Here is a 25773-nt window from a genome sequence, read left to right on the forward strand (position 1 = left end):
ACATGTGGTTTTCTGTTATGTCCAAACCTCGTTTCCTGGCTTAATGCTGGTTTGTTTTGGTGTCGAATGCTCGCCTCTCTAGAGGAGCAAATCAGGTAATAATAATAATAATAATAATAATAATAATAATAATAATAATAATAATAATATTTTATTATTTACACCTTGCCCATCTGGCTGGGTTCCCCAGCCACTCTGGGCAGCTTCCAACAGGAGATTAAAAATACATGAAAAATACATGAAAACATCAGTCATTAAAAACTTCCCTAAACAGGGCTGCCTTCAGATGTCTTCTAAATGTCAGATAATTGCTTATTTCCTTCACATCTGATGGGAGGGCATTCCACAGGGAGGGCGCCACCACCGAGAAGGCCCTCTGCCTGGTTCCCTGTAACATCACTTCTCACAGTGAGGGAACCGCCAGAAGGCCCTCGGAGCTGGACCTCAGTGTCCGGGCAGAGCGATGGGGGGTGGAGAAGCTCCTTCAAAACCCACGCTAGAATCCAACCCCATGGTTGCTTTGCTCATCTGCAGGACTGACCCTGGTTTGCTAAGTAAACCGTGGCTCACGCAAACCACAGCTTGATCTGTGCTCACAGCCAAGGCTGGTCACCTCTTCAGTAGCCTTTGTGAGACCCCCGGGTATAGGGCAGTATAATAATAATAATAATAATAATAATAATAATAATAATAATAATAATAATAATGGAAATGGAAGGAGTTCAAACAAAGCAAATTGAGGCTTCCCATTGGAGCCATGGAAATTAATTAAGTGGTAGATTCTAAATCCCTATAGTAAAGAAACAAACAAAGGGGGAAAACCAGGAGTTTTATGTTTGGCTTGTATTTGTTTCTCTGGTTATTTATTTATTGCATCCTATATCCCACCTTTTCTTCGAGGTGGCATACAAGGTTCTCCCGCTCCCCATTTTACCCCCCCCCCCAAAAAAAACAACCCTGCCAGGTAGGTTAGTCTGAGAGAGGCAGTGAATGTCCCCAGGACACACTCAGTGAACTTTGTGGCTGAGTGGCGATTTGAACCCTGGTCTGGGCCAGGTCCTAGTCTGACACTCTAAGCACTAACGCTCTCTTAGTTTTGTTGTATCATGTTTATGTCAGTGGCTGCTTTGGGTATCACACACTGGACCAAAAAGCAGCGTGTAAGTTCTGGCACAAAGAAGTAACATGTTGCCAGTGATGGACATAGCTGTCAAGTACCCCGTTTTCCCCGGGAAACCCCCCCGTTTTTACTTACCTTTTCCCGGTGGTCCCCCATATCACTTCGTGTCCCGTTTTTCTCCGATATGTTCTCCAGCCGGTGGCCATTTTTTTTCTTTCTGATTTGCCCTTCTATGGGCACCAAAAATGGCCGCCGACGGCTTCAACAGTCGCATCTACGCATGTCCAGAAGTGCATAGACATGACTTCCGGTGTCGGCGGCGGACATTTTTGGTGCCCATAGATGGGCAGAGCGACGCCGGAAGTTGCGTCGACGCACTTCCTGACATGCATAGAAGCGACTTTCGAAGCCGGCGGTGGCCATTTTTGGTGCCCATAGAAGGGCACAACGACATCGGAAGTTACGTCGACGCAACTTCCGGTGTCACACGGCTGCCGGCCCTGGATTCTGCAGTCCGGGACTTGGAAGCTAAGGTGATGGAGAGGTGTGATTTTCCACACAACTCACATCGTATGTTGCTGAAAAACTACTGTGGGTTTGTCTGAATTTGGCCCCGTGACTAATGGGGTGTTTGCAAGCAGGCTTCAACAATTTGTGAAATCAGAACTTTATCAGGGCTTTTCTTGTTGTCTTCCTTACTTAGCACAGTTTTCCTTCTCTAGTACAGTGGTCCCTTGGTTCTCAAACACCTTGGTACTCAAACAACTTGGAACCCAAACACTGTAAACCCAGAAGTAAGTGTTCCAGTTTGTGAGCTTTTTTGGGGAAGTCGAACTTGCTCCGATTTGAGTGTTACGCTTAGGTCTGTCTGTTTTTGCTATTTATTTTGCATTTTTGTTTTTGCGACTGTGTGTATCTGAAGAAGTGTGCATGCACATGAAAGCTCATACCAAAATAAAAACTTAGTTGGTCTTTAAGGTGCTACTGAAGGAATTTTTTTATTTTGTGTGGAACCCAGTTCAGGTACTGATTGATTGATTGATTGATTGTGTGACTGCAGTACACAGTTTATTGCTTTCATTCTATGGATCAGTGGTCTCGTTAGATAGTAAAATTCATGTTCAATTGCTGTTTTAGGGGTTGTTTTTCAAAGTCTGGAACGGATTAATCCATTTTGCATTACCTTCTATGGGAAAGCAGTGCGCCTTGGTTTCGGAACGCTTTGGTTTTGGAACGGACTTCCGGAACGGGTTAAGTTTGAGAACCAAGGTACCACTGTAGAGCCATTGTGAAAAGGTGCTTGCTTGCAAGCCTGAAATCATTTAATCTTTCTCACCCTCTCGTACAGGACTGTGGGGGCCGCCTGTCCGAAGGCGACAACCAGGGCTGCTACCCCCTGGACGGCCACATCCTCTGCAAAATGTGCAACTCTGCCCGGATCCAAGCCCTGACGGCAAAGTCGAGCACTGACCTCTGAACGCCCCCGGGAGCCTCGCGCCACCCTCGCTCTCTCGCACAGCTGGAAGGCCTTGGGGACAAGCAGAGCGGCTTGCTGGGGGCTCCACATCATGGCGTCCCCCCCCCCATGTCTACACTACAGATTTAGCTCTTTGAGCCTGCAATCCCTCTTTGCAAGGCACCCTGGGAAATGCATGTCCTCTGGGGTTCTTTCCGAGAGAGGTCTCGGGAAACACCCCCGCGAAACTACAGTTCCCAGGATGCTTTGAGGAATGCCATGACATTTAAACCAGTATGAAACTGGTAGGTGTTTGTAGTGCAGATTAACCCCTCGAGTCCTCGGTTGTCTCCAGGTCCTTCTAGTTTCATCTCTTCTAAATCCAGAAACCCATTAGCCTTTCCTATGTGTTTTATCCATTCTGACACCTCCAGCCACAAATGCTTATGCCTTTTTCTTTTCTTCTTCACATGAGCCATCAGATTCTGAGCTTCTTTGCACATTAATATACCCGGGGTGGGGGGTGGGGGGCAGACGGACGGGGACACTTTATATCTAGTTCTATAGCCTCATACGATAAAGTATTGCAATATTTCACTAGTGCCTTAAAGACAACTATGCAGAGTAAGGAATTAGGGCAGCGATTCAGGGATGGGAAAGGCGATCAGGGAATCTGTGGGTGCTTGCGAGGGAATGTGTCTGGCAGAGCCAGCCTAAACTGTGCCCACGCCTAAACTGTGCCCACCTCTGTTCAGTGGCGGAGATTCATGCTCTGGCACCAGGGGTGGAGAGCAAGTCGGGGCATGGCACCCAGCGCCGGGGGGGGGGGGGCAGCCGCGATGGCACCCCACCGGGATCATGGTGCCGGGGGTGGTGCGCTCCCCCCGCCCCCCTCTTCCTCCGCCAGTGCCTCCTTGGACCCAACTTGCTGGGTTTTCACGGCCAAAATACAGGTTTCAGAGCCGAAACCACAAGCACACCATTTACTGTAATCTCCACCTGCAAGGGGAAAAAAAGGTTTCAGAGGGGAAGGTAAAAAGGACCTCTGGACAGTTAAGTCCAGAAACATACGCTCACACTACAGCTGGAAGAAAAATCTCGCACAGATTTGATACGCAGCAATTCTTTAGGACTGAAATTTTGCAAATTCCAAAGTCCCTGAGAGACACTTAACTTGTCGTAAGCCTTGTAGGGCAACAGTATTAAGTATGGCACCTGCCAAGTGCAGTGACTTATGCCCCCTGCCTCCTCCTCCCCCAAAAAACCCCCTCTATATATCCAAACACTAACAAAAGAAATGTTTGATCCTTGAGGTTCAAGTTGAATTAAACACATTCACCAATTAGAAAGATAAAGAGGGCGATGTTCCAACTTCAAATATCTTTCTCCCCATTGGGTTCAGGAGCCCGGTACTGGAACTGGGAAGAGGATCCTAGCAAAGAAGGGGCATCGTTTTGGTCGAGGTGCTGTCCCCACAGACCCTGAGTGCGCTGTGTGCAGGGCCAATGCTGCGGCGGCACCTCCCTGCCCCACTTGTGTCTGTGTTGCAGAGGACCAAGGGGTCAGTAAAGACTATGTCCTCAGGCACGTGTAGCTTGCAGGGACATCTCTCCCTTGGTTTGAAAGACGAACACCCCCAGCTATAGGAGGTGGGAAGTGAAAGTAGCGCCCTGAGGGTGATCTCCTGTCCAGAAGTTTGCGACTGGGGTTGGACAGAGTGTTGAGGTCCCTTCCAACTCTACAGTTCTACATCAGCTAGCTGTGCGCTACAACCTAGCAGTTCGAAAGCACGCCAGTGCGAGTAGATAAATAGGTACCACTGCGGCAGGAAGGTAAATGGCATTTCCATGCACTTTGGCTTCCTTCACAGTGTTGCGCCAGAAGAGGTTTAGTCCTGCTGGCCACATGACCTGGAATAACTGTCTGTGGACAAACGCCGGCTCCCTCGGCCTGAAAAGCGAGATGAGCGCTGCAACTCCATAGTCGCCTTTGACTGGACTTAGCCATCCAGGGGTCCTTTACCTTTTTACCTGCACTATAGCAGTCGCTTTCAACCTCTCTCCCAGAGACCCAGGAGTTTTTGAGGGATCTTTGGATAGGAAGGCCGGTAGCGGCAGCTGAGCATCCGAGAGGGAAGGTCGGTCTGTCATCTCTACACCCCGCCCCCCCAGAGCAGCCTAGTTGGTGTTGCAAGCAGAGGTGTCCCCTGGGGTTTACCCCAGAGCCCACTGCAATTGGCAGATGGGGTCTTCTGCAAATAAGTCAATGTGGGCAAAGGTTTGAAATCTCTGCCCTGCAGCAAAACGCTATAACCTCAGCAACGGGGTCGCTCCCCTTGCCATAAACTCCATAGCAAGGTAACCCCCCCTCCCCACCTGGAGAGCTGATGGGGGGCCACCTCGGACATGGTCCCTCTGGGAACAAGGACAGCAGGGGGAGGAGAGATCACCCGTCTTCACATTTCAAAAAAAAATGGCAATAGGTTTCCTTTGGCTAAAGTCAAAATGTGGATTTAAGTGGAGATAAGAACAAGAGGCTGTTCCACACAATGTTTTATAATTCAATCAGATTGCAGGAAGGTTATCCTCTAGCTCAGGGGTCCCCAAACTAAGGCCCGGGGGCCAGATGTGGCCCAATCACCTTCTCAATCCGGCCCGCGGATGGTCCGGGAATCAGCATGTTTTTACATGAGTAGAATGTGTCCTTTTATTTGAAATGCATCTCTGGGTTACTTGTGGGGCATAGGAATTCGTTCATATTTTTCCCCAAAATATAGTCCGGCCCCCCACAAGGTCTGAGGGACAGTGGACCGGCCCCCTGCTGAAAAAGTTTGCTGACCCCTGCTCTAGCTGAACTGGGGAGCCGGGATCCTTGCACCTCTAGAGCTAGCTTATCAGGGAGAAGGCTAAGTGAGGACCCTGACAGACTAACTTTCTTCTTGCAGGGATGCAAGCCCAACAATCCTCCTGTTTCAGCGCTTAGACGTTCCTCTCTCTGGAGAAGAGCAGGGCAGCGTTTCAGCCTGCTAAGGAGCTGAATCCTTACCGAGAAATGTAGTAAATTAAGCGGAGTGCAATCGGGTGTTACGCTCATAGGGCTTAGTCACCATAGCAGAGTATATTTATTACAAAGCTTTATTTAACCTATTGCAAAGAAAACACACCCACACCTCTCTTTTTTTTACCAAAGAGACCTTGGCCACGATCTACTAGGAATGCCTTTTGCATGAGCCCTGCAGCAAGGAAGTAGAGCCCCAGGGCATTTTGTTGGTGTCCATTCAGGAGATGTTTCTAGTGGATTGGGCCCCTGGGTGGTGATGGTTGTTTTCCCCTAAAGTATGCAATATTTTTTATTCCTGAAAAGTTTCTAACCTAAGATTACCCTGCACCTTTCCCCCAAATATATAGGATTTATATATAAATTTATATAAAAAATTATAAATGTATGTATGCTTAATAAGAAATATATATGTCTACCATTTTGATTAAACTTTTTATATGTGTAAGTTAGGTCGAGATGAGCCAAGGGCCGTGGGAACGCCCTTTGGATGTTAGACGTTCTTGCGGTTGAGCTGGTGCCTGAACAATTGCACTCTTAGTTTTAAGACAAATACTTAGCAATCTGTAGACTTAACCCTTGTTCCCACCAATAATCAGTAGCAAACCTCAAAAGGTCTGTATGGTGACACACACACACACACACACACACACACACACACACACACACCATACAGACCAAGTTTAAAAGATTTGCAATCACCACTCCTTTGCAAGACCCTTTGAAGCAAAAAGGGTCAGGATGAGAATTTTCTCTGCTGTTAGACTGCCTTTTTATTTTATTTTATTTTGCTTCATCATGCACACTCGTTGGAAGGAAGTATTGGTTGTGCCGTAACCCTAATTCCAGTTATTTGGACGTGGAGCCAAAATTAGATTTAGGAGAGAGGTTTCTGAAGCTCAAGGTGCTGGCCAGGATTCCCCCATCAGCTGCGCTTAAGGTAGGATGGGATCCACTATAAAGGAAATCCGCTTGGGCCAACTCTCGCCCTCCCTCATCCAGGTGTTTTGGACCATGTGTCCCGTCGGCCGAAGCCAGCACACCTTGTAATCCAAAACAGCTGAAGGGAGGCCAGTTTAAGGAAAAGGCTGGATTCATGGAGAGATGTGAGCCTATGGCTGCTCAGTGGAGCCTCCATGTGCAAAGGCAGTGTACCTCTGAACTCCAGAACGGGGAGCATTTTTCTTTCTAGTGCCTCTGATATATTATTTGCACTCAATTCTTTTCCTTTTTTTTGCCTTGGCTGCTCAGAGGTAAGTCCTGCTGCATTCAGCGGGGCTTACTCTGAGCAAAGTGAGGTTAGGATTACAGCCTTGACGCAAAGCCAATGCAGATTGGCGATGTCACGGCTTCTAATGCTGTTTTACCAGCAGGAAAAAGAAATGCTTTTGTGAACTACGTGACAATCACAGATCTCTCCATCTTCTTTTGCTCTTTCTTTCTTATGAACAGTGAAGGGACTGGGCGAATTTCTGAGTTTTGTGTCGCCCAGCACTGCAAGGGGTTCGACTAGATGGGCCTTGGGGATCCCTTCCAACTCTACATTTCTATGATTCTCCGAGAAAGGGCACGTATTTGAATGCATAGAATCGTAGAGCTGGAAGGGACCCCAGTGGTCCTCTAGTCCAGCCCCCCTGCAATGAAGGAATCTCAGCTCAAGCATCCGTGACAGAGGGCCCCCCAACCTCTGCTTAAAAACCTGCAAGGAAGGAGAGCCCATTTTCCAAGGGAGTCCGTTCCGCTGTCAATCAATTCTTAGCGTCTTCATTCTCCTCCTGCTGCCCAGTACATATTTGCCAAATCCCATAGTCCCTTCATTTCATATGAAGGTCAACTGCAGACGCCCTGAGATGCTAATAATGTCCTCAAACAAGCGGCATCCTTTGGCCCTTTGTGTGGAATCTCAGGGGCGCTGCTGTGCATTTCCAGCTTTGATCGGTCAGGCTTAGAAGGGGCCGGTGTGGGGAGGGGGGGTGAGATCCTGCGAGAGCGTTTGACGGCAGCCACCTGGGAAACCGCACGAGTCAGCTTTTTTTTAGAAAAAATAAATAAACCGCTTATTGTAATTTGCCAGATCTGATGCACAACTGACAGGCAGCTTCCTGCGAGTGGTGGGGTTACAATAACTCCTGCTGGCCAACCCACCACCAATGCAGAAGGGGGGACGGGGGACGTATCTCTAGCCAGGAATTATATTTAGCCTTTTGGTTGCATAACAGTAGGCCTGCTCCTCTCTCTCTCTCTCTCTCTCCCTCTCTCTCTCTTTCTCTCTCTCTGTCCTTTCCCTAACAGCGCCTGGCCCCTCATTGATGAGCAAGCTTTATTTTTAACAAAATAAATCAAATATCTGCATCGGGTGGGTGCTGCAAATTTCCCGCACACTGAATTATTTCTCTCCTTTTGAGACTGAGTGCCTCGCGAGAGCTGAGCTTCCCCCACGCCCCATACGATCCGCAGGCAGAAAGCAGGTTGTCGGAATGTGGGGCAAAGCTGATTTCGGCGTGCAAAAGTCCTAAATATTTTATCTTTGACAGGCTGTTGGGTTGTTGTTTTTTAGGGGGGGGGAGCTGTTAACATAGAATCACAGAATTGTGGAGTTGGGAGAGACCCCCCCAAGGTCATCTATCCCAGTCCCCTGCAATGCATGGAACTTTTAAATGCCCATGCTATTTTAAAATGTTTAAAAAGAGGGGAGGGGGCGGACTTAATAGCTTCCCCCCCAAAAAAGCAAGTTTAGACTTAGAATGTTAAGTTAAACAATACTGCATCTGGCCACTTTCTGCAGCAGGTTAAAATGAAAAAGTGAAGTGATCTGGATTTAATCAAAAATGATTCTCGGGCTGGTGAAGCTATGCCCCGTCAGTGCCACCTCGTTAAGTTTTCTGTTAAAAATAATGATGATGCAAACCGGGGGGGGGGGGGCATGGATTTAAAACAAGTGAATAAAACCAGTTGCAGACAGGACAGTACTGAAAACCCCACTGAGAGAGAGAAATCAAAGCAGCGGGTCAGGATAATTCTGTTTGAATTCCCGTAAGATCTTCCTAGAAATCAAGTTTCTACCCTCTTGGGCCAGCAAATAAATGGGAACACTGTACAGATGGTGCTCCCTGAAGAGGATTTTCTGTGCCTAAATGTCACACTAGAAGAAATTCTTGTATTCTTTGTGCCTTTGACTAGGAAGAAGAAAACTCCCAGTAGAGATCCATCCTTTTTTCTTTTTTTTTTTTTTACTGAGCTATGGGCTGTTGTCTAACACAAACATAGAATCATAGAATCATAGAGTTGGAAGAGACCACAAGGGTCATCCAGTCCAACCCCCTGCCAAGCAGGAAACGCCGTCAAAGCATTCCTGACATATGCCTGCCAAGCCTCTGCTTAAAGACCTCCAAAGAAGGAGACTCCACCACACTCCTTGGTAGCAAATTCCACTGCCGAACAGCTCTTACTGTCAGGAAGTTCTTCCTAATGTTTAGGTGGAATCTTCTTTCTTGAAGTTTGAATCCATTGCTCCATGTCCGCTTCTCTGGAGCAGCAGAAAACAACCTTTCTCCCTCCTCCATATGACATCCTTTCATATATTTGAACATGGCTATCATATCACCCCTTAACCTTCTCTTCTCCAGGCTAAACATACCCAGCTCCCTAAGCCGTTCCTCATAAGGCATCGTTTCCAAGCCTTTGACCATTTTGGTTGCCCTCTTCTGGACACGATCCAGCTTGTCAGTATCCTTCTTGAACTGTGGTGCCCAGAACTGGACACAGTACTCCAGGTGAGGTCTGACCAGAGCAGAATACATAGATAAGGTTGTTTCGAGACCTAAGCCAGAATTTCTCTGAACGTGTTTTTTCTTGGGGGGAATACTTAGATTTCTCCACCTTGCAGTGTTGTCTCCGCCGTTTGGCATTTCCGTTTCCCCAGGCCTAAAAACAAGTCTGAGAGACCGCCCTGAGTTTCCAGGAGACGCACATGGAGACACATGGTGCTCCACAAATTTAGCAGGCCTGTTCCTAGATTCTCAACCCTGCAAGGCAATGCGCTGTGGAAGGAAATGGATGAGTCCTTGTCCCAAACATCAAGTGCAGAGAGGACTCTTGTGCTCGGATCCTGCTTGCAGTTTTCCCACAGGTATCTCGTTGGCCGCTGTGAGAATGGATTTGTTTAATTTATTGATTCAGTCCATTTATATACCACGCTTTATCAAAAGATGTGTGCAACATTAGAAACACATTGCAAAACTTCCATGATAAAAGCACAGCTAAGCCTCTCCCTCTTTTTCATTATCCTGCCCGGGGATTTGTGAACCTAATGCACGTATAGCCAGAGAGTTGCGTGCATGAAATATTTAGGTTCTACTATTTCTGGGGTTGTTTTTGGATTTTGCATTTGTGGGACCCCTTTTAAACATCTTCAGAGAGGCAGGGGTTGAATAAAGAGCATGCTTGCAATAAGGCGGCTGGAATTCTTACTTGTGGAGAATATCCTTGGATGGGGTGGGGTGGGGGGTGGAATAACACTGCATATGCCACAATCCTAATTACTAAAATTAATCTGTGTAATCCAAGAATGCACACATGTTAAGGAGCATTAGAGGAGAAATTAATATTATGGTTTCAGTGTGGAGAACAGGAAGCAGGACTAGATGGGTCTTGGGCCTGATCCTGCAGGCTGCTTTTAAGTTCTTCTGTGCAATCCAGAGGAAGGTTCCTTGCACCATCGCCCGTGAAATGTTAGTTGCTCACGAGCTGCCCCGGGTTCGTGCAAGAAATCATCTTCCTGCTGCATCCCACCCCAATACATTTCAGGCATGTCTACGTAACATAACAACAACAACAACAACAACAACAACAACAACAACAACATGAACAACAACAACAATTTATTATTTATACTCCACCCATCTGGCTGGGTTTCCCCAGCCACTCTGGGCGGCTTCCAACAGAACATTAAAATACAATAATCTATTAAACATTAAAAGCTTCCCTAAACACCAGATCCTGTTGGATCCTGCCAGCGAGGGCCTATCTATTCATTTATTTATTTCCAAAAATTCATACACTGCTTGCTTGTGGGAAGAGCGTCAAAGCAGCTTACAAAAAGATGAAACAATAAAATCGCCAGGGAGAAACTCCCACCATCATTGTTGTTGTTGTTTAGTCGTTTAGTCGTGTCCGACTCTTCGTGACCCCATGGACCATAGCACGCCAGGCACTCCTGTCTTGCACTGCCTCCCGCAGTTTGGTCAAACTCATGTTGGTAGCTTCGAGAACACTGTCCAACCAACTTGTCCTCTGTCGTCCCCTTCTCCTAGTGCCCTCAATCTTTCCCAACATCAGGGTCTTTTCCAAGGATTCTTCTCTTCTCATGAGGTGGCCAAAGTATTGGAGCCTCAGCTTCACGATCTGTCCTTCCAGGGAGCACTCAGGGCTGATTTCCTTAAGAATGGATAGGTTTGATCTTCTTGCAGTCCATGGGACTCTCAAGAGTCTCCTCCAGCACCATAATTCAAAAGCATCAATTCTTCGGCGATCAGCCTTCTTTATGGTCCAGCTCTCACTTCCATACATCACTACTGGGAAAACCATAGCTTTAACTATACGGACCTTTGTCGGCAAGGTGATGTCTCTGCTTTTTAAGATGGAACAAAAGGTTAAAATGGAACAAAAGGTTAAAATACCAAAACAAGTTAAAGCTCACGCCAACTTTCAAAGCAACTGGGAACATTTTTTTCCGCAGGCACCAGAAAGAATGTAGAGAAGGCGCCTGCTAGATATCAATAGGTAGGGAGTTCCAAAGTGTAAAAGATTGAGTTCTTTCAAATGCAGAACAGGGAATAGGGTCAGTTTGGTGATCTCTCCGGTAAACTGGTGTCAAGTTGTTAAGTCCCTCATCCTGTTCTCACAGTGGCCAAAGAGGGAAATCTGCAATCACGATTCAAACACAAGACCCCTAGTTTTCAGCAACTGGGATTCCGAAGCTGTAAACAAAGATTGTTGTTCAGTTCGCATGAGATGGGCAAAGGGTTTGTTTGTTTGTTTGCTGCGAGAAACGAGTTCCAACTGCCGATTTTTATTTTTATTAAAAAGGAAGAGCACAGGCCAGCCATTTTTCATGTTTAGGATTTCTCTCTCTCCCTCTCTCTCCCTCCCTTTTATCTCTAGCATCTTCTCATAAAACTTAGGCATGAGAAAAATGCTTTAATGTGGAACATTCCGTGAACTGAACATCTCATAACTCCTGTGCAAATATTGGCTTGAGCTTGTGGCTCCAGCTGGAGGCAGCAGCCCTGATGTTATTTCTGCGGGGAGGGGGGGAGTTAGGAAGTTTGCATTAGACATTAAAAGTGGGGGGGAAATACCCAGTGGATATATCTCCTCTTGCCATAAATAGAGTCAAAACATCTCTATTTGCAGCTGTGTCTTTAAAAAGCATGATTCTCTTGCTGGGGGAAAAGTGAGAAGGTGGTTGTTCTCTCTTCCCACCCCCAGCTGCTATTGATGGGGCTGTGTGCAATGGTTAGGCAAGGACTGGATAGCCCTTGTGGTCTCTTCCAACTCTATGATTCTATGATTCTTTCTAATTCCTAGTTCCCTTTCGCAGCTCAAATCCATCTCCCAGGTAGTTGTTTCATTGCTTTCCAATATACAGTTGTACCTTGGATCTCGAATGCCTTGCCAGTCAGACGTTTTGGCTCCAGAACACCGCTAACCCGGAAGTGAGCGTTCTGGTTTGTGAACGTTCTTTGGAACCCGAACGTCTGACGCGGCTTCCGATTGGCTGCAGGAGCTTCCTGCAGCCAGTTGGAAGCTGCGCTTTGGTTTCCGAACGTTTTGGAAGTCGAACGGACTTGCGGAATGGATTCCGTTCGACTTCCGAGGTACGACTGTACATGCTTTGAATCACCAAATCTACAGCGGTTACAGTGAGTTTATGTGTGTGCATATTTTAAAATCTATTATTATTATTATTATTATTATTATTATTATTATTATTATTCCATGGTTATAAGATGAATAGAAAACTCCAAAGTTGCAATATAAGTATTTTAGTCTAAGATGGACAGGCAGCCCTTGGTTCAAATCTCACCTGTGCCATGAGTCCAAAAAATGTAGTATAAACACCGACAACTGGGAAACACTGGCCTGTGAGCGCTCCAATTGGAGAACATCCTTTCCCAAAGGTGTCATGGGCTTTGAAGACACTCGAACTCAGGACCAAAGGGAGAAACATGCTAAGAGGAAGGCACACTTCGCAAACTCTCACCAGGATCAGCCCCCCCCCCCTGGAACCCTATGTCCGCTTTGTGTTGGCCTCCACAGTCACTTATGGACTCACTGTTAAGAAGTGTGCATGCACACGAAAGCTCACACCAGTGACAAACTTAGTTGGTCTCTAAGGTGCTGCTGGAAGGATTTTATTTTTATTTTGTTAAAACCTTGTTTATGGAAGACAATCTTACTCGGCTACGAGGGATCACCAAAGAAGAAGAAGGCAGTCACTAGTACTCACTACTCTCTCAGCGTCATCAACCTTGTCCTGCACACACACACACACACACACACACACACACACACACACACACACCAGCACACTGGCCTGTCTTCCAGAAAACTCTTGAGAAAAGTGAGATTTAGGACACCAGAATGATCTGGGCTGCTGCTTTCTGTCACACAAAGACCAGCGCTCTTCCACTCGGTTATTGCGGCACGAGGATTACTTACTTGTAAAGTGTGCACACAGACTGGGGGGACGATCGTCCCCCCCCCCTTAAACTGAGAGTACTCCTAGCATATTTATAAAAGATATAAAAATGAGATGAATTACTATTTTGTATGCCTGTTCTCTATCGCTACCCTTCCCTGAACCACAGAATCCTGATTCACCAGCATAAACTTTTGTATTCGACAGACACAAAGTGCCTTGTCGCTATTTTTTAGGAGCAATCAAAGTATCTCAAGCATATATTTTCTGTACGTTGTTTTTGTATACAATTATACAACTATGTGCCTTTCTGCCTTTTCACTCTGCTCTTTGGGTTATTATTCTTTTGTTGCATCCTTTTAAAAAAAGAATCAAGTAATACTTTCCGAAAGAAAGAAAGAAATCCTCTCTTTTTGTAAGAATAAAAATACACAGCATTTTCCGAAGCCTTGCTCTTATTTGGTTTTTTTTTTATGGGGGGAGGACACAAAAATTGCAGATTGTTTGAAGAACGTTTTAGCGATCCAATAAACTCTTGATACACTTTGGTTGGGCCTGTGTGTGAACCTCCTCTTCCCTTTTCCATTTGCAGCTGCTTTCTTTACTGGGAGCAAAACATGGTTGGTTGGTTGGTTGGTTGGTTGGGCGGGCGGGCGGAGTGAGCCTGGAGTGATTTCAGAGGATGCTTACAAAAATTAGGACTTCTCGCAACACCCCAAGTGGTCAACATTTGCCATTTAAGTCCTCCAACTCCAGCACCCTGCTCCACACCGTTTAAATTTTAAAGTGCATTCTATCAGAGGTCTGGAAATCATATCAGAACTACCTTACTAGCCTACATTTAAAAAAATAAAATTACTATGTGACAAAACATTTCTTTGAAAATCTCTAAATGGTTTATATGAAGTGGTCTCCTTTTCTCAAAGGCAGCAATAGAAGCAGACTTGGAGAAAGTAGACCTCATACAATTAAAAACACAAGGAGAGTCTAGAAGCTGGGTCCTGGAGGTCGCCTGCTCTTGATGGGGTTATACTTCCCCTGAAGGAGCAGGTCCGTAGCTTGGGGGGCCTCCTGGATCCTTTGCTGTCGCTCGAGGCTCAGGCGGCCTCAGTGGCCCCGCGTGCCTTCCATCAGCTTCGTCTGGTGGCCCAGCTGCGCCCCTATCTGGACAGGGGTAGCCCAACAATTGCAAGTTGGTTGCCCTACTGGAAAACAAGGTTGCCCTTCTGGAAGAGAAGGTGCAGCAGCTTCAGGGGCGTGTATCTACGCTCCAGAGAATTAAAGAGCTGGAGCTTTTCTTGGATGCAGCAGAGCACACTGTCTGCACCAAGGAGGAGACAGGGGATCTCCCTGAGGAGGAGGTCAGTTCCCCAACACAGCAGCCAGATGTATGGAGGAACGTGACTCATAGAAGTAGAAGGCCCAGGGATCGCTCTGAGTGCTTAGAATTACACAACCGTTTTGAAGTGCTCATGGAAGACGAGGAACAGACTCCACCTGAGGATCTCTCCCTCATCACAGTTGATGAGGAATATGAAGACGAGCAACCAAGTCAGTCCTCTGGAAATATGCAGGTAACCTTGGAAGGGACAGCACATAGAAGAATCCCAACCAAGCCTATGAAGAGGCGTGTAGTGGTGATTGGGGATTCCCTACTGAGGGGTACAGAAGCAGTGATCTGTGGGCCTGACAAGATGTCTCGAGAGGTGTGCTGTCTACCTGGGGCCAAGATCAAAGATGTAACAGAACGGCTGCAAGGAATCATAAAACCCACCGACAAATACCCCTTCCTTTTGGTGCATGTGGGAACCAATGACACTGCAAGCCATAGCTTACAGAAGATCAAAAATGATTATGAGGCTCTGGGCAGGAAGTTGAAGCAATTAGATGCACAAATTGTCATCTCTTCTGTCCTCCCAGTTGAACGACATGGCCCAGGGAGAGAGGGAAAAATAGGGGAAGTGAACAACTGGCTTCGCAAATGGTGCAAACAGGAACGGTTTGGATTCCTAGATCACGGTCTGCAGTTTCTTGAAGATGGACTTCTGGCAAGTGATGGACTGCACCTCACAAAAGTTGGGAGGAATGTTTTTGCCACAAAACTCAAAAACCTCATCAGGAGGGCTTTAAACTGACTTATGTGGGGGAGGGAGACAGTGGTCCTGAAGGTAGGAGTCTATCAAATGCTGAAGATGATCATCCAAATGTCAAGGACCAAATGGAGCAAGCAGCATGCAGACCTAGTGGTGGGACGAAAATATCCTTAAATAAGAGACATGGGGGAATGATCAACGGTCTTCAATGTCTGTATACTAATGCACAGAGCATGGGAAATAAACAAGATGAACTTGAGCTCTTGGTACAGCAAACTAAATATGACATAATAGGCATCACTGAAACCTGGTGGGATGAGTCTCATGACTGGAATGTAGTAATAGAGGGATACAATCTATTTAAGAGAAATAGACCAAACAGGAAAGGAGGAGGAGTAGCTTTATATGTTAGGGATATGTATACCTGTGAAGAGATCCAGGATTTAAAACTTCAAAGCCAAATTGAGAGTATCTGGGTCAAAATTAAGGGAGAGAAAAACAACAGTGATCTCATTGTGGGAGTTTACTATAGATCCCCAAGCCAAACTGAGGACACAGATGATGCCTTCCTGGAACAGATGGCCAAGCATTCCAAAGGAAGTGAGATAGTAGTAATGGGGGATTTCAACTATCCTGATATTTGTTGGATGTCAAACTCAGCCAAGAGCATAAGGTCGAACAGATTCCTCACTGGCCTTGCAGACAACTTCATTGTCCAGAAAGTGGGAGAAGCAACAAGAGGATCAGCCATTTTAGATCTGGTCCTAACCAATAGTGATGACTTGGTTAGTGGGGTAGAAGTGGCAGGATCATTAGGTGGGAGTGACCATGCTCTTCTGGAGTTTATTATCCAGCGGAAAGGAGCAACCAAGCATACTAAGGTCCAAATTCTAGACTTTAAGAAAGCCGACTTCAGAAAACTTAGGGAAACGCTGGGTGAAATCCCATGGACAGTAATACTAAAAGGGAAGGGAGTTCATGATGGTTGGGAGTTTGTTAAAAGGGAGATATTAAAAGCACAACTTCAGGCAATACCAATGAGACGGAAACATGGAAGGTGCCTAAAGAAGCCAGGCTGGCTATCTAAAGAACTTTTGACTGAGTTAAGATTTAAAAGGGATATGTACAAAAAATGGAAAAGGGGGGAAATCTCCAGAGAGGAATTCAAACATATAGCCAGCACGTGTAGAGACAAAGTCAGAAAAGCTAAAGCACAGAATGAACTCAGGCTCGCCAGAGAGGTTAAAAGCAACAAAAAGGGCTTTTATGGGTATGTCCGTAGCAAAAGGAAAAACAAGGAAACAGTGGGGTCACTCAGAGGAGAAGATGGTGAAATGCAAACAGGGGACAGAGAAAGGGCAGAACTCCTCAATGCCTTCTTTGCCTCTGTCTTCTCCAAGAAAGAAAACAACGCCCGACCTGAAGAATATGGAGCAGATGATTCAGCAGGGGAAACACAGCCCAGAATAAGTAAGGAGGTAGTACAAGAATACTTGGCTAGTTTAGATGTATTCAAGTCTCCAGGGCCTGATGAACTACATCCAAGAGTATTAAAAGAACTGGCAGAGGTGATTTCAGAACCACTGGCAATAATCTTTGAAAATTCCTGGAGAACAGGCGAAGTTCCAGCAGACTGGAGGAGGGCAAATGTTGTCCCTATTTTCAAAAAGGGGAAAAGAGAGGACCCAAACAATTACCGCCCAGTCAGCCTGACATCAATACCAGGAAAGATTCTAGAGCAGATCATTAAGCAAACAGTCTGTGAGCACCTAGAAAGAAACTCTGTGATCACTAAAAGTCAGCATGGGTTCCTGAAAAATAAGTCATGTCAGACTAATCTGATCTCATTTTTTGACAGAATTACAAGCCTGGTAGATGAAGGGAACGCTGTGGATGTAGCCTATCTTGATTTCAGCAAGGCCTTTGACAAGGTGCCCCATGATATTCTTGTAAAGAAGCTGGTAAAATGTGGGCTAGACAATGCTACCATTCAGTGGATTTGTAGCTGGATTACTGACCGAACCCAAAGGGTGCTCATCAATGGCTCCTCCTCATCCTGGAGAGTAGTGACTAGTGGGGTGCCACAGGGTTCTGTCTTGGGCCCAGTCTTGTTCAACATCTTTATCAATGACTTGGATGATGGGCTTGAGGGAATCCTGAGCAAGTTTGCAGATGACACCAAGTTGGGAGGGGTGGCTAACACCCCAGAGGACAGGATCACACTTCAGAATGACCTTAACAGATTAGACAACTGGGCCAAAGCAAACAAGATGAATTTTAACAAGGAGAAATGTAAAGTACTACATTTGGGCAAAAAAAATGAAAGGCACAAATACAGGATGGGAGACACCTGGCTTGAGAGCAGTACATGTGAAAAGGATCTAGGAGTTTTGGTTGACCACAAACTTGACATGAGTCAGCAGTGTGATGCAGCAGCTAAAAAAGCCAATGCAATTCTGGGCTGCATCAATAGGAGTATAGCATCTAGATCAAGGGAAGTAATAGTACCACTGTATTCTGCTCTGGTCAGACCTCACCTGGAGTATTGTGTCCAGTTCTGGGCACCACAGTTCAAGAAGGATACTGATAAGCTGGAACGTGTCCAGAAGAGGGCAACCAAAATGGTCAAAGGCCTGGAAACGATGCCTTATGAGGAACGGCTTAGGGAGCTGGGTATGTTTAGCCTGGAGAAGAGAAGGTTAAGGGGTGATATGATAACCATGTTCAAATATATAAAAGGATGTCATATAAAGGAGGGAGAAAGGTTGTTTTCTGCTGCTCCAGAGAAGCGGACACGGAGCAACGGATTCAAACTACAAGAAAGAAGATTCCACCTAAACATTAGGAAGAACTTCCTGACAGTAAGAGCTGTTCGGCAGTGGAATTTGCTGCCAAGGAGTGTGGTGGAGTCTCCTTCTTTGGAGGTCTTTAAGCAGAAGCTTGACAGCCATCTGTCAGGAATGCTTTGATGGTGTTTCCTGCTTGGCAGGGGGTTGGACTGGATGGCCCTTGTGGTCTCTTCCAACTCTATGATTCTATGATTCTATGATTCTATGATTCTAACTCAAGTTTGGTTGTCCAGAAGAGGGCAACCAAAATGGTCATAGGCCTGGAAACAATGCCTTATGAGGAACGGCTTAGGGAGCTGGGTATGTTTAGCCTGGAGAAGAGAAGGTTAAGGGGTGATATGATAGCCATGTTCAAATATATAAAAGGATGTCATATAGAGGAGGGAGAAAGGTTGTTTTCTGCTGCTCCAGAGAAGCGGACACGGAGCAATGGATTCAAACTTCAAGAAAGAAGATTCCACCTCAACATTAGGAAGAACTTCCTGACAGTAAGAGCTGTTCGGCAGTGGAATTTGCTACCAAGGAGTGTGGTGGAGTCTCCTTCTTTGGAGGTCTTTAAGCAGAGGCTTGACAGGCATATGCCAAGAATGCTTTGATGGTGTTTCCTGCTTGGCAGGGGGTTGGACTGGATGGCCCTTGGGGTCTCTTCCAGCTCTATGATTCTATGATTCTAACTCCTGTCGCCTGTGCTCTGGCAACCTCAAGGCTAGATGACTGCAATGCGTTATACGTGGGGCTGTCTCTGAAGACAGTTCGGAAACTTCAGCTGGTGCAGAATTTGGCAGCCAGGTTGCTCACTGTTTGAACATATTGCACCGATCCTGGTCCGACTGCACTGGCTACCAATTAGTTTCCGGGCCCAATTCAAAGTGCTGGTTTTGACCTATAAAGCCTTAAACAGCTCAGGATCGCAATATCTCAAGGACCGCCTCTTTCCATATGAACCAACCCAGGCCCTGAGATCATATTCTGAGGCCCTCCTTCGTGTGCCTCCTCCTTAAGAGGTCCGGAGAGTGACAACACGAGAACGGGGCCTTCTCTGCAGTGGCTCCCCATCTGTGGAATGCTCTCCCCAGGGAAGTTCGGCTGGTGCCTTCATTACACACCTTTAAGCGCCAGGCAAAAATGTTCCTCTTTAACCAGGCCTTTGGTTGATCTGATTTACATACTATGCTCTTTTAAAATGGGGGGGGGCTATTGGGTTGCTGTTTTTATTTTTATTAGGTATTTTGTGGTTTCATATCTTGATTTTATTCTGTGAACCACCCTGAGACCCCCAGGTATAGGGCGGTATATAAATTTAAAATAATAATAATAATGTCAAAGGCTCAAATCATCATCATCATCATCATCATCATCATCATCAATTAGCCTGCACTTCAGCCTAAAGTCCCGAGACACATTACAGTGTTAAAATATAATATTAAAAACAGCTTGCAATCCCAAAAATAATGGGGGGGGGACAATTCTCCGTTCTCACAGTGGCCAACCAGATGTCCACAAGCATAAGCTGAGCATAGCAGCACACTATTTTAGCTGTATTCAAAGGTAAAGATAATATTGGTTTTAAAAACAAATAGAATTATAGAGTTGGGCGCAACCCCAGGGGTCATAATAATAGTAATAATTTATTATTTATACCCCGCCCATCTGCCTGGGTTTCCCCAGCCACTCTGGGCGGCTTCCAACAAAATATTAAAATACAATAGTCTATTAAACATTAAGTTTCCCTAAACAGGGCTGCCTTCAGGTGTCTTCTAAAAGTCAGATAGCTGTTTATTTCCTTGACATCTGATGGGAGGGCGTTCCACAGGGCGGGCGCCACTACTGAGAAGGCCCTCTGCCTAGTTCCCTGTAACCTCACTTCTGACAGGTAGGAAACTGCCGGAAGGCCCTCTGCGCTGGATCTCAGTGTCCGGGCTGAATGATGGGAGTGGAGATACAATACTCCTTCAGGTCTACTGGACTGAGGCCGTTTAGGGCTTTAAAGGTCAGCACCAACACTTTGAATTGTGCTTGGAAACGTACTGGGAGCCAATGAATCTCTTTCAAGACCAGTGTTATGTGGTCTCGGCGGCTAGTCACCAGTCTAGCTGCCGCGTTCTGGATTATTTGCGGTTTCTGGGTCACCTTCAAAGGTAGCCCCACATAGAGCCCATTGCAGTAGTCCAAGCGAGAGATAACCAGAACATGCACCACTCTGGCAAGACAGTCCGTGGGCAGGGAGGGTCTCATCCTGCACACCAGATGGAGCTGGTAGACAGCAGCCCTGAATGTTTAGTCGGAATCTCCTTCCTTGCCATTTGAATCTATCGGTTCGGGTTGTCCCCTTTGGGGCAGCAGAAAACCAGCTGGCTCCACCTTCCATGTATTTGGTCTCCAAACATGCACACAACTGCCTTGCCTGTTCCATTCCTTTACGGATAGACATGAGGATGCTCCTAAAGCTATCTCTGTGCTTAATTAATGGGTAGCATTTGCCGCCAGCATATAAGGCAATAAAGGGTTTTAATGGGTGATTAAATGCTGATTTGGTGGGCTTTAGTTGTTGAAAAAAGCAGCAACTGCCCGCCAGATCTGAACCTGCTAAGGCTGTTCCTGCAGGACAATGACCTAAGCAAGGAAGTCCGACATGCACAAAGCAGCCATTTCGCCTGAGCCTCAACACAGAGCCTTCCTTGGCTTTTCCACATGGACTGGGGTATCTCTTTCTCTTCGCACCAACAAATGAGCTTGGAAAGGAGAAAGCTGCAGAGCAAATATGCCTTCTTCATAAAAGATGCTGCAGGGAGGAGAGATGCCAGCCCCTTGAACCTCTGCAGCTGTGGCAATCGGTAGCACCATACTCCCCTGGCAGATTTTATTGGGGGAGGAAGCACGCAGCCGTCAACAGCAAAAATGTCAACCTAAATTAGGCGGTGTTGGGTTGATGAAGAGGGCAAGCACTTCCCCTTGGGATTTGGGAGGGAATAGGAGGTCCGACCAGAGATGAAACGACTCTATAATTCCGCAGGGAACCAAGATTTAGAATAACAGAATCGTAGAGCTGAAAGAGACCCCAAGGGTCATCTAGTCCAACCCTCTGCAATGCAGGAAACAGCTCAAGAATCCCTCACAGATGGTCATCCACCCTTGGCTTTAAAACCTCCAATGAAGGAGAGCTCGCCACCTTCCGAGGAAATCCTCTCCTCTCTCGCTACAGCTCTTACCCTCTGATAGGTCTTTCTGATGTTCAGTTGGGATCTCCTTTCTTGTAACTTGATGCCATTCCTTTTGGTCCTACCCTCTGGTGGCTCCACCTTCCATGTGACAGCAGCCTTTCAGATGTTTGATGACTATCTCATACTCTTATTTTCTCCAAGCTCAACCGACCCAACCCACGCTGAACCATTTTTATTGGGCTTTCAGGTGATTCCTCCATGTCCGTCTCAGACACAGTCAAACCCCCATCTCCTAGAGCCAGCCTCCTCTTTTGGGAGCAAAGGTTTTGCAATAAGACCTGTGAAAGTTCACCCGGTGTCTAGACTTCCTCATTATGGGACCAAACTGCGGTTGTCAGTCCAGCTACCTTGAAGGGGTGGGTGGGAATCGCCCCTGACCTCTCCCCACCAGCATTGGACGTCCTCTTGAAAATCAGCAGGTCATCATAAGTCTCTTTGCATAGAAGGGCCAAGTCAATAACAACCGAAACTAGGATTCCTATTGCATTTCTCCCACAACAAAACATCAATGTAAATTTTCACAAAGCATTTAAAAAATAGATAAAATCCAGACTCCTTTTGCTCTGCTCACCTCTCCCTTTCTTCCCACCCAGGGCGGCCCTCCTGCCCTCTGCCTGCCCCTCGGAGCTGGCACATCACATGGAGGCAGCCCTTTGTGGCTGCAGTCTCTCCTCTCCTCTCCAGCAAATGTCAAGTGTCCTTGAAAAAGCAAAGATCCCCAGTGTTGAAGCAATGATTCTTCAACATCAACTTCGTTGGACTGGCCATGTTGTTTGAATGCCTGATTATCGTCTTTTATAGTGGCTACTCTATTCCCAACTTAAGAATGGAAAGTGTAATGCTGGTGGTCAACAAAAGAGGTTTAAAGACTCTCTCAAGGCAAATAATGCAGCACAGTCGTACCTTGGAAGTCGAACGGAATCTGTTCCGGAAGTCCGTTTGACTTCCAAAATGTTTGGAAACCAAAGTGCAGCTTCTGATTGGCTGCAGGATCTCCTGCAGCCAATAGGAAGCTGCAGACGCCCCATTGGACATTCGGCTTCCAAAACTAGTTCGCAAACCAGAACAGTCACCTCCAGGTTTGTGGCGTTCGGGCGTCAAAACGCTCAAGAACTAAGTTGTTCAAAAACCAAGGTACGACTGTATAAAAAGGTAAAGGGATCCCTGACCATTAGGTCCAGTCGTGACCAACTCTGGGGTTGCGGCGTTCATCTCGCTCTATAGGCTGAGGGAGCTGGCATACAGCTTCCAGGTCATGTGGCCAGCATGACAAAGCCGCTTCTGGCGAACCAGAGCAGCACACGGAAACACCGTTTACCTTCCCGCTGTAGCGATACCTATTTATCTACTTGCACTCTGACGTGCTTTCGAACTGCTAGGTTGGCAGGAGCTGGGACTGAGCAACGGGAGCTCACCCCATCGCAGGGATTCGAACCGCCAACCTTCTGATTGGCAAGCCCTAGCCTCTGTGGTTTAACCCACAGCGCCACCCGCATCCCTGTGACTGTATAAACATGGAAAATTTGGAAACACTGCCCTGTGAGCGCTCCAACTGGAAAAGCGCCTTTACCAAAGATGTCATGGATTTTGAAGACGCTCGAACTTAGGATGCAAGGGGCAAACGTGCTAAGGGGACGGCACGCTTGGCAAACCCTCACCGTGATCAACTCCCGCCCGGAAACCTATGTCCCCACTGTGGAAGGACGTGTGGATCCAGAATTGGCCTCCACAGTCACTTACGGACCGATTGTTAAGACCGTGTTCATGGAAGACCATCTTACTCGGCTATGAGGGATCGCCAAAGAAGAAGACGGGCTGCCCAAGGGAGGAGGCCAGCCATGGAGAGGCAGGCTGCTCCTTCTCCATGAGCTCAGCCGCGACAGCAGTAGAAAGGGACCTTCTGGGATTAAACCAGAAGCTGGGATGGCTTTCATAATTCTGGGGCTTTACCCTGGAAAACTGAGACACCTAGAGGGTACGTGACCTGTGTGAAGGCAAAGGTCTGGATTGGATGAGCCGCTCACCTGACGTACCAGGACTTTTACTATGTTTACATTAGGGAATATTTTGGGATTGCTTTAGTTCCAATATGTTTTCAGCTCCTTTTTTTAAAAAAAATAATCTTTATTTCAGTTTCACAAAACAGGTACAAAAAAAAATAAAGCAAATAACAGCACCCCTTCATGGATCAATGCCTTGTCGTGGCGAAGGGGCTTAAATAACTCAGAGAAGCTATGAGCTATGCCATGCAGGGCCACCCAAGATGGACAGGTCATAGTGGAGAGTTTTGACTAAACGTGATCCACCTGGAGAAGGAACTGGCAAGCCACTCCAGTATCCCTGCCAAGAAAACTCCATGGACAAAGACAACAGGCATATAAAAGTTATGACGCTGGAAGATGAGCCCCTCAGGTCGGAAGGCATCCAACATGCTACTGAGGAAGAGCGGAGGACAAGTACAAGTAGATTCAGAGCTGATGAAGCGGCTGGGCCAAAGCCGAAAGGACGCTCAGTTGCGGATATGCCTGGAAGCGAAAGGAAAGTCCGATGCTGTAAAGAAAAATATTGCATAGGAACCTGGAATGTAAGAACCATGAATGGAGGTAAGCTGGATGTGGTCAAAAATGAGATGACAAGAATAAATATCGACATCCTGGGCATCAGTGAACTAAAATGGAAGGGAATGGGCGAATTCAGTTCGGGTGACTATCATATCTACTACTGTGGGCAAGAATCCTGTAGAAGAAATGGAGTGGCCCTCATAGTCAACAAAAGAGTGGCAAAAGCTGTGATGGGATGCAATCTCAAAAATGACAGAATGATCTCGATACGAATCCAAGGCAGACCTTTTAACATCACAGTAATCCAAGTTTATGCACCAACTACCGGTGCTGAAGAAAGTGAAATTGACCAATTCTATGAAGACCTACAAGACCTTCTAGAAATGACACCAAAGAAGGATGTTCTTCTCATTACAGGGGATTGGAATGCTAAAGTAGGGAATCAAGAGATAAAAGGAATAACTGGCAAGTTTGGCCTTGGAGTTCAAAATGAAGCAGGGCAAAGGCTAATAGAGTTCTGTCAAGAGAACAAGCTGGTCATCACAAACACTCTCTTCCAACAACACAAGAGACGACTCTACACATGGATATCACCAAATGGGCAGCATCGAAATCAGATTGATTATATTCTCTGCAGCCAAAGATGGAGAAGCTCTATACAGTCAGCAAAAACAAGACCTGGAGCTGACTGTAACTCAGATCATCAGCTTCTTATAGCAAAATTCCAGCTTAAACTGAAGAAAGTAGGAAAAACCACTGGGCCAGTAAGATACAATCTAAATCAAATCCCTTATGAATACACAGTGGAAGTGAGGAACAGGTTTAAGGATTTAGATTTGGTGGACAGAGTGCCTGAAGAACTATGGATGGAGGCTCGTAACATTATACAGGAGGCAGCAACGAAAACCATCCCAAGGAAAAGGAAATGCAAGAAAGCAAAATGGCTGTCCAACGAGGCCTTACAAATAGCGGAGGAGAGGAGGCAAGCAAAATGCAAGGGAGATAGGGAAAGATACAGGAAACTGAATGCAGATTTCCAAAAAGCAGCAAGGAGAGACAAGAGGGTCTTCTTAAATGAGCAATGCAAAGAAATAGAGGAAAACAATAGAATGGGGAAAACCAGAGATCTGTTCAAGAAAATTGGAGATATGAAAGGAACATTTCGTACAAAGATTACCATAATCAAGGAAAAAAGTGGTAAGGACCTAACAGAAGCAGAAGACATCAAGAAGAGGTGGCAAGAATACACAGAGGAATTATACCAGAAAGATATGGAGGTCTTGTACACCCCAGGTAGTGTGGTTGCTGACCTTGAGCCAGACATCTTGGAGAGTGAAGTCAAATGGGCCTTAGAAAGCACTGCTAATAACAAGGCCAGTGGAAGTGATGATATTCCAGCTGAACTATTTAAAATTTTAAAAGATGATGCTGTTAAGGTGCTACACCCAATATGCCAGCAAGTTTGGAAAACTCAGCAATGGCCAGAGGATTGGAGAAGATCAGTCTACATCCCAATTCCAAAGAAGGGCAGTGCCAAAGAATGCTCCAACTACCGCACAATTGCCCTCATTTCACACGCTAGCAAGGTTATGCTTAAAATTCTACAAGGCAGGCTTAGGCAGTATGTGGACCGAGAACTCCCAGAAGTGCAAGCTGGATTTCGAAAGGGCAGAGGAACCAGAGACCAAATAGCAAACATGCGCTGGATTATGGA

The 25773-nt window shown here is 46.3% G+C and overlaps 1 protein-coding gene across 6 annotated transcripts in view; it reads left to right on the forward strand.

The window, feature by feature from the left end:
* The window catches only part of LPP (LIM domain containing preferred translocation partner in lipoma), a 294937-nt gene extending 281156 nt beyond the window's left edge, over nucleotides 1–13781 (forward strand). For all 6 annotated transcript variants that reach the window (XM_060274249.1, XM_060274252.1, XM_060274253.1 and 3 more), the window contains exon 11: nucleotides 2469–13781. In XM_060274249.1, coding sequence (XP_060130232.1) covers nucleotides 2469–2597 — 129 coding nt within the window. In that variant the 3' untranslated portion in view covers nucleotides 2598–13781. The remainder of the gene's footprint in view (nucleotides 1–2468) is intronic.
* Nucleotides 13782–25773: the final 11992 nt, after the last annotated feature.

The sequence above is a fragment of the Zootoca vivipara genome, chromosome 5 (assembly GCF_963506605.1).
Source record: "Zootoca vivipara chromosome 5, rZooViv1.1, whole genome shotgun sequence".
NCBI classification, from domain to species: Eukaryota; Metazoa; Chordata; class Lepidosauria; order Squamata; family Lacertidae; genus Zootoca; species Zootoca vivipara.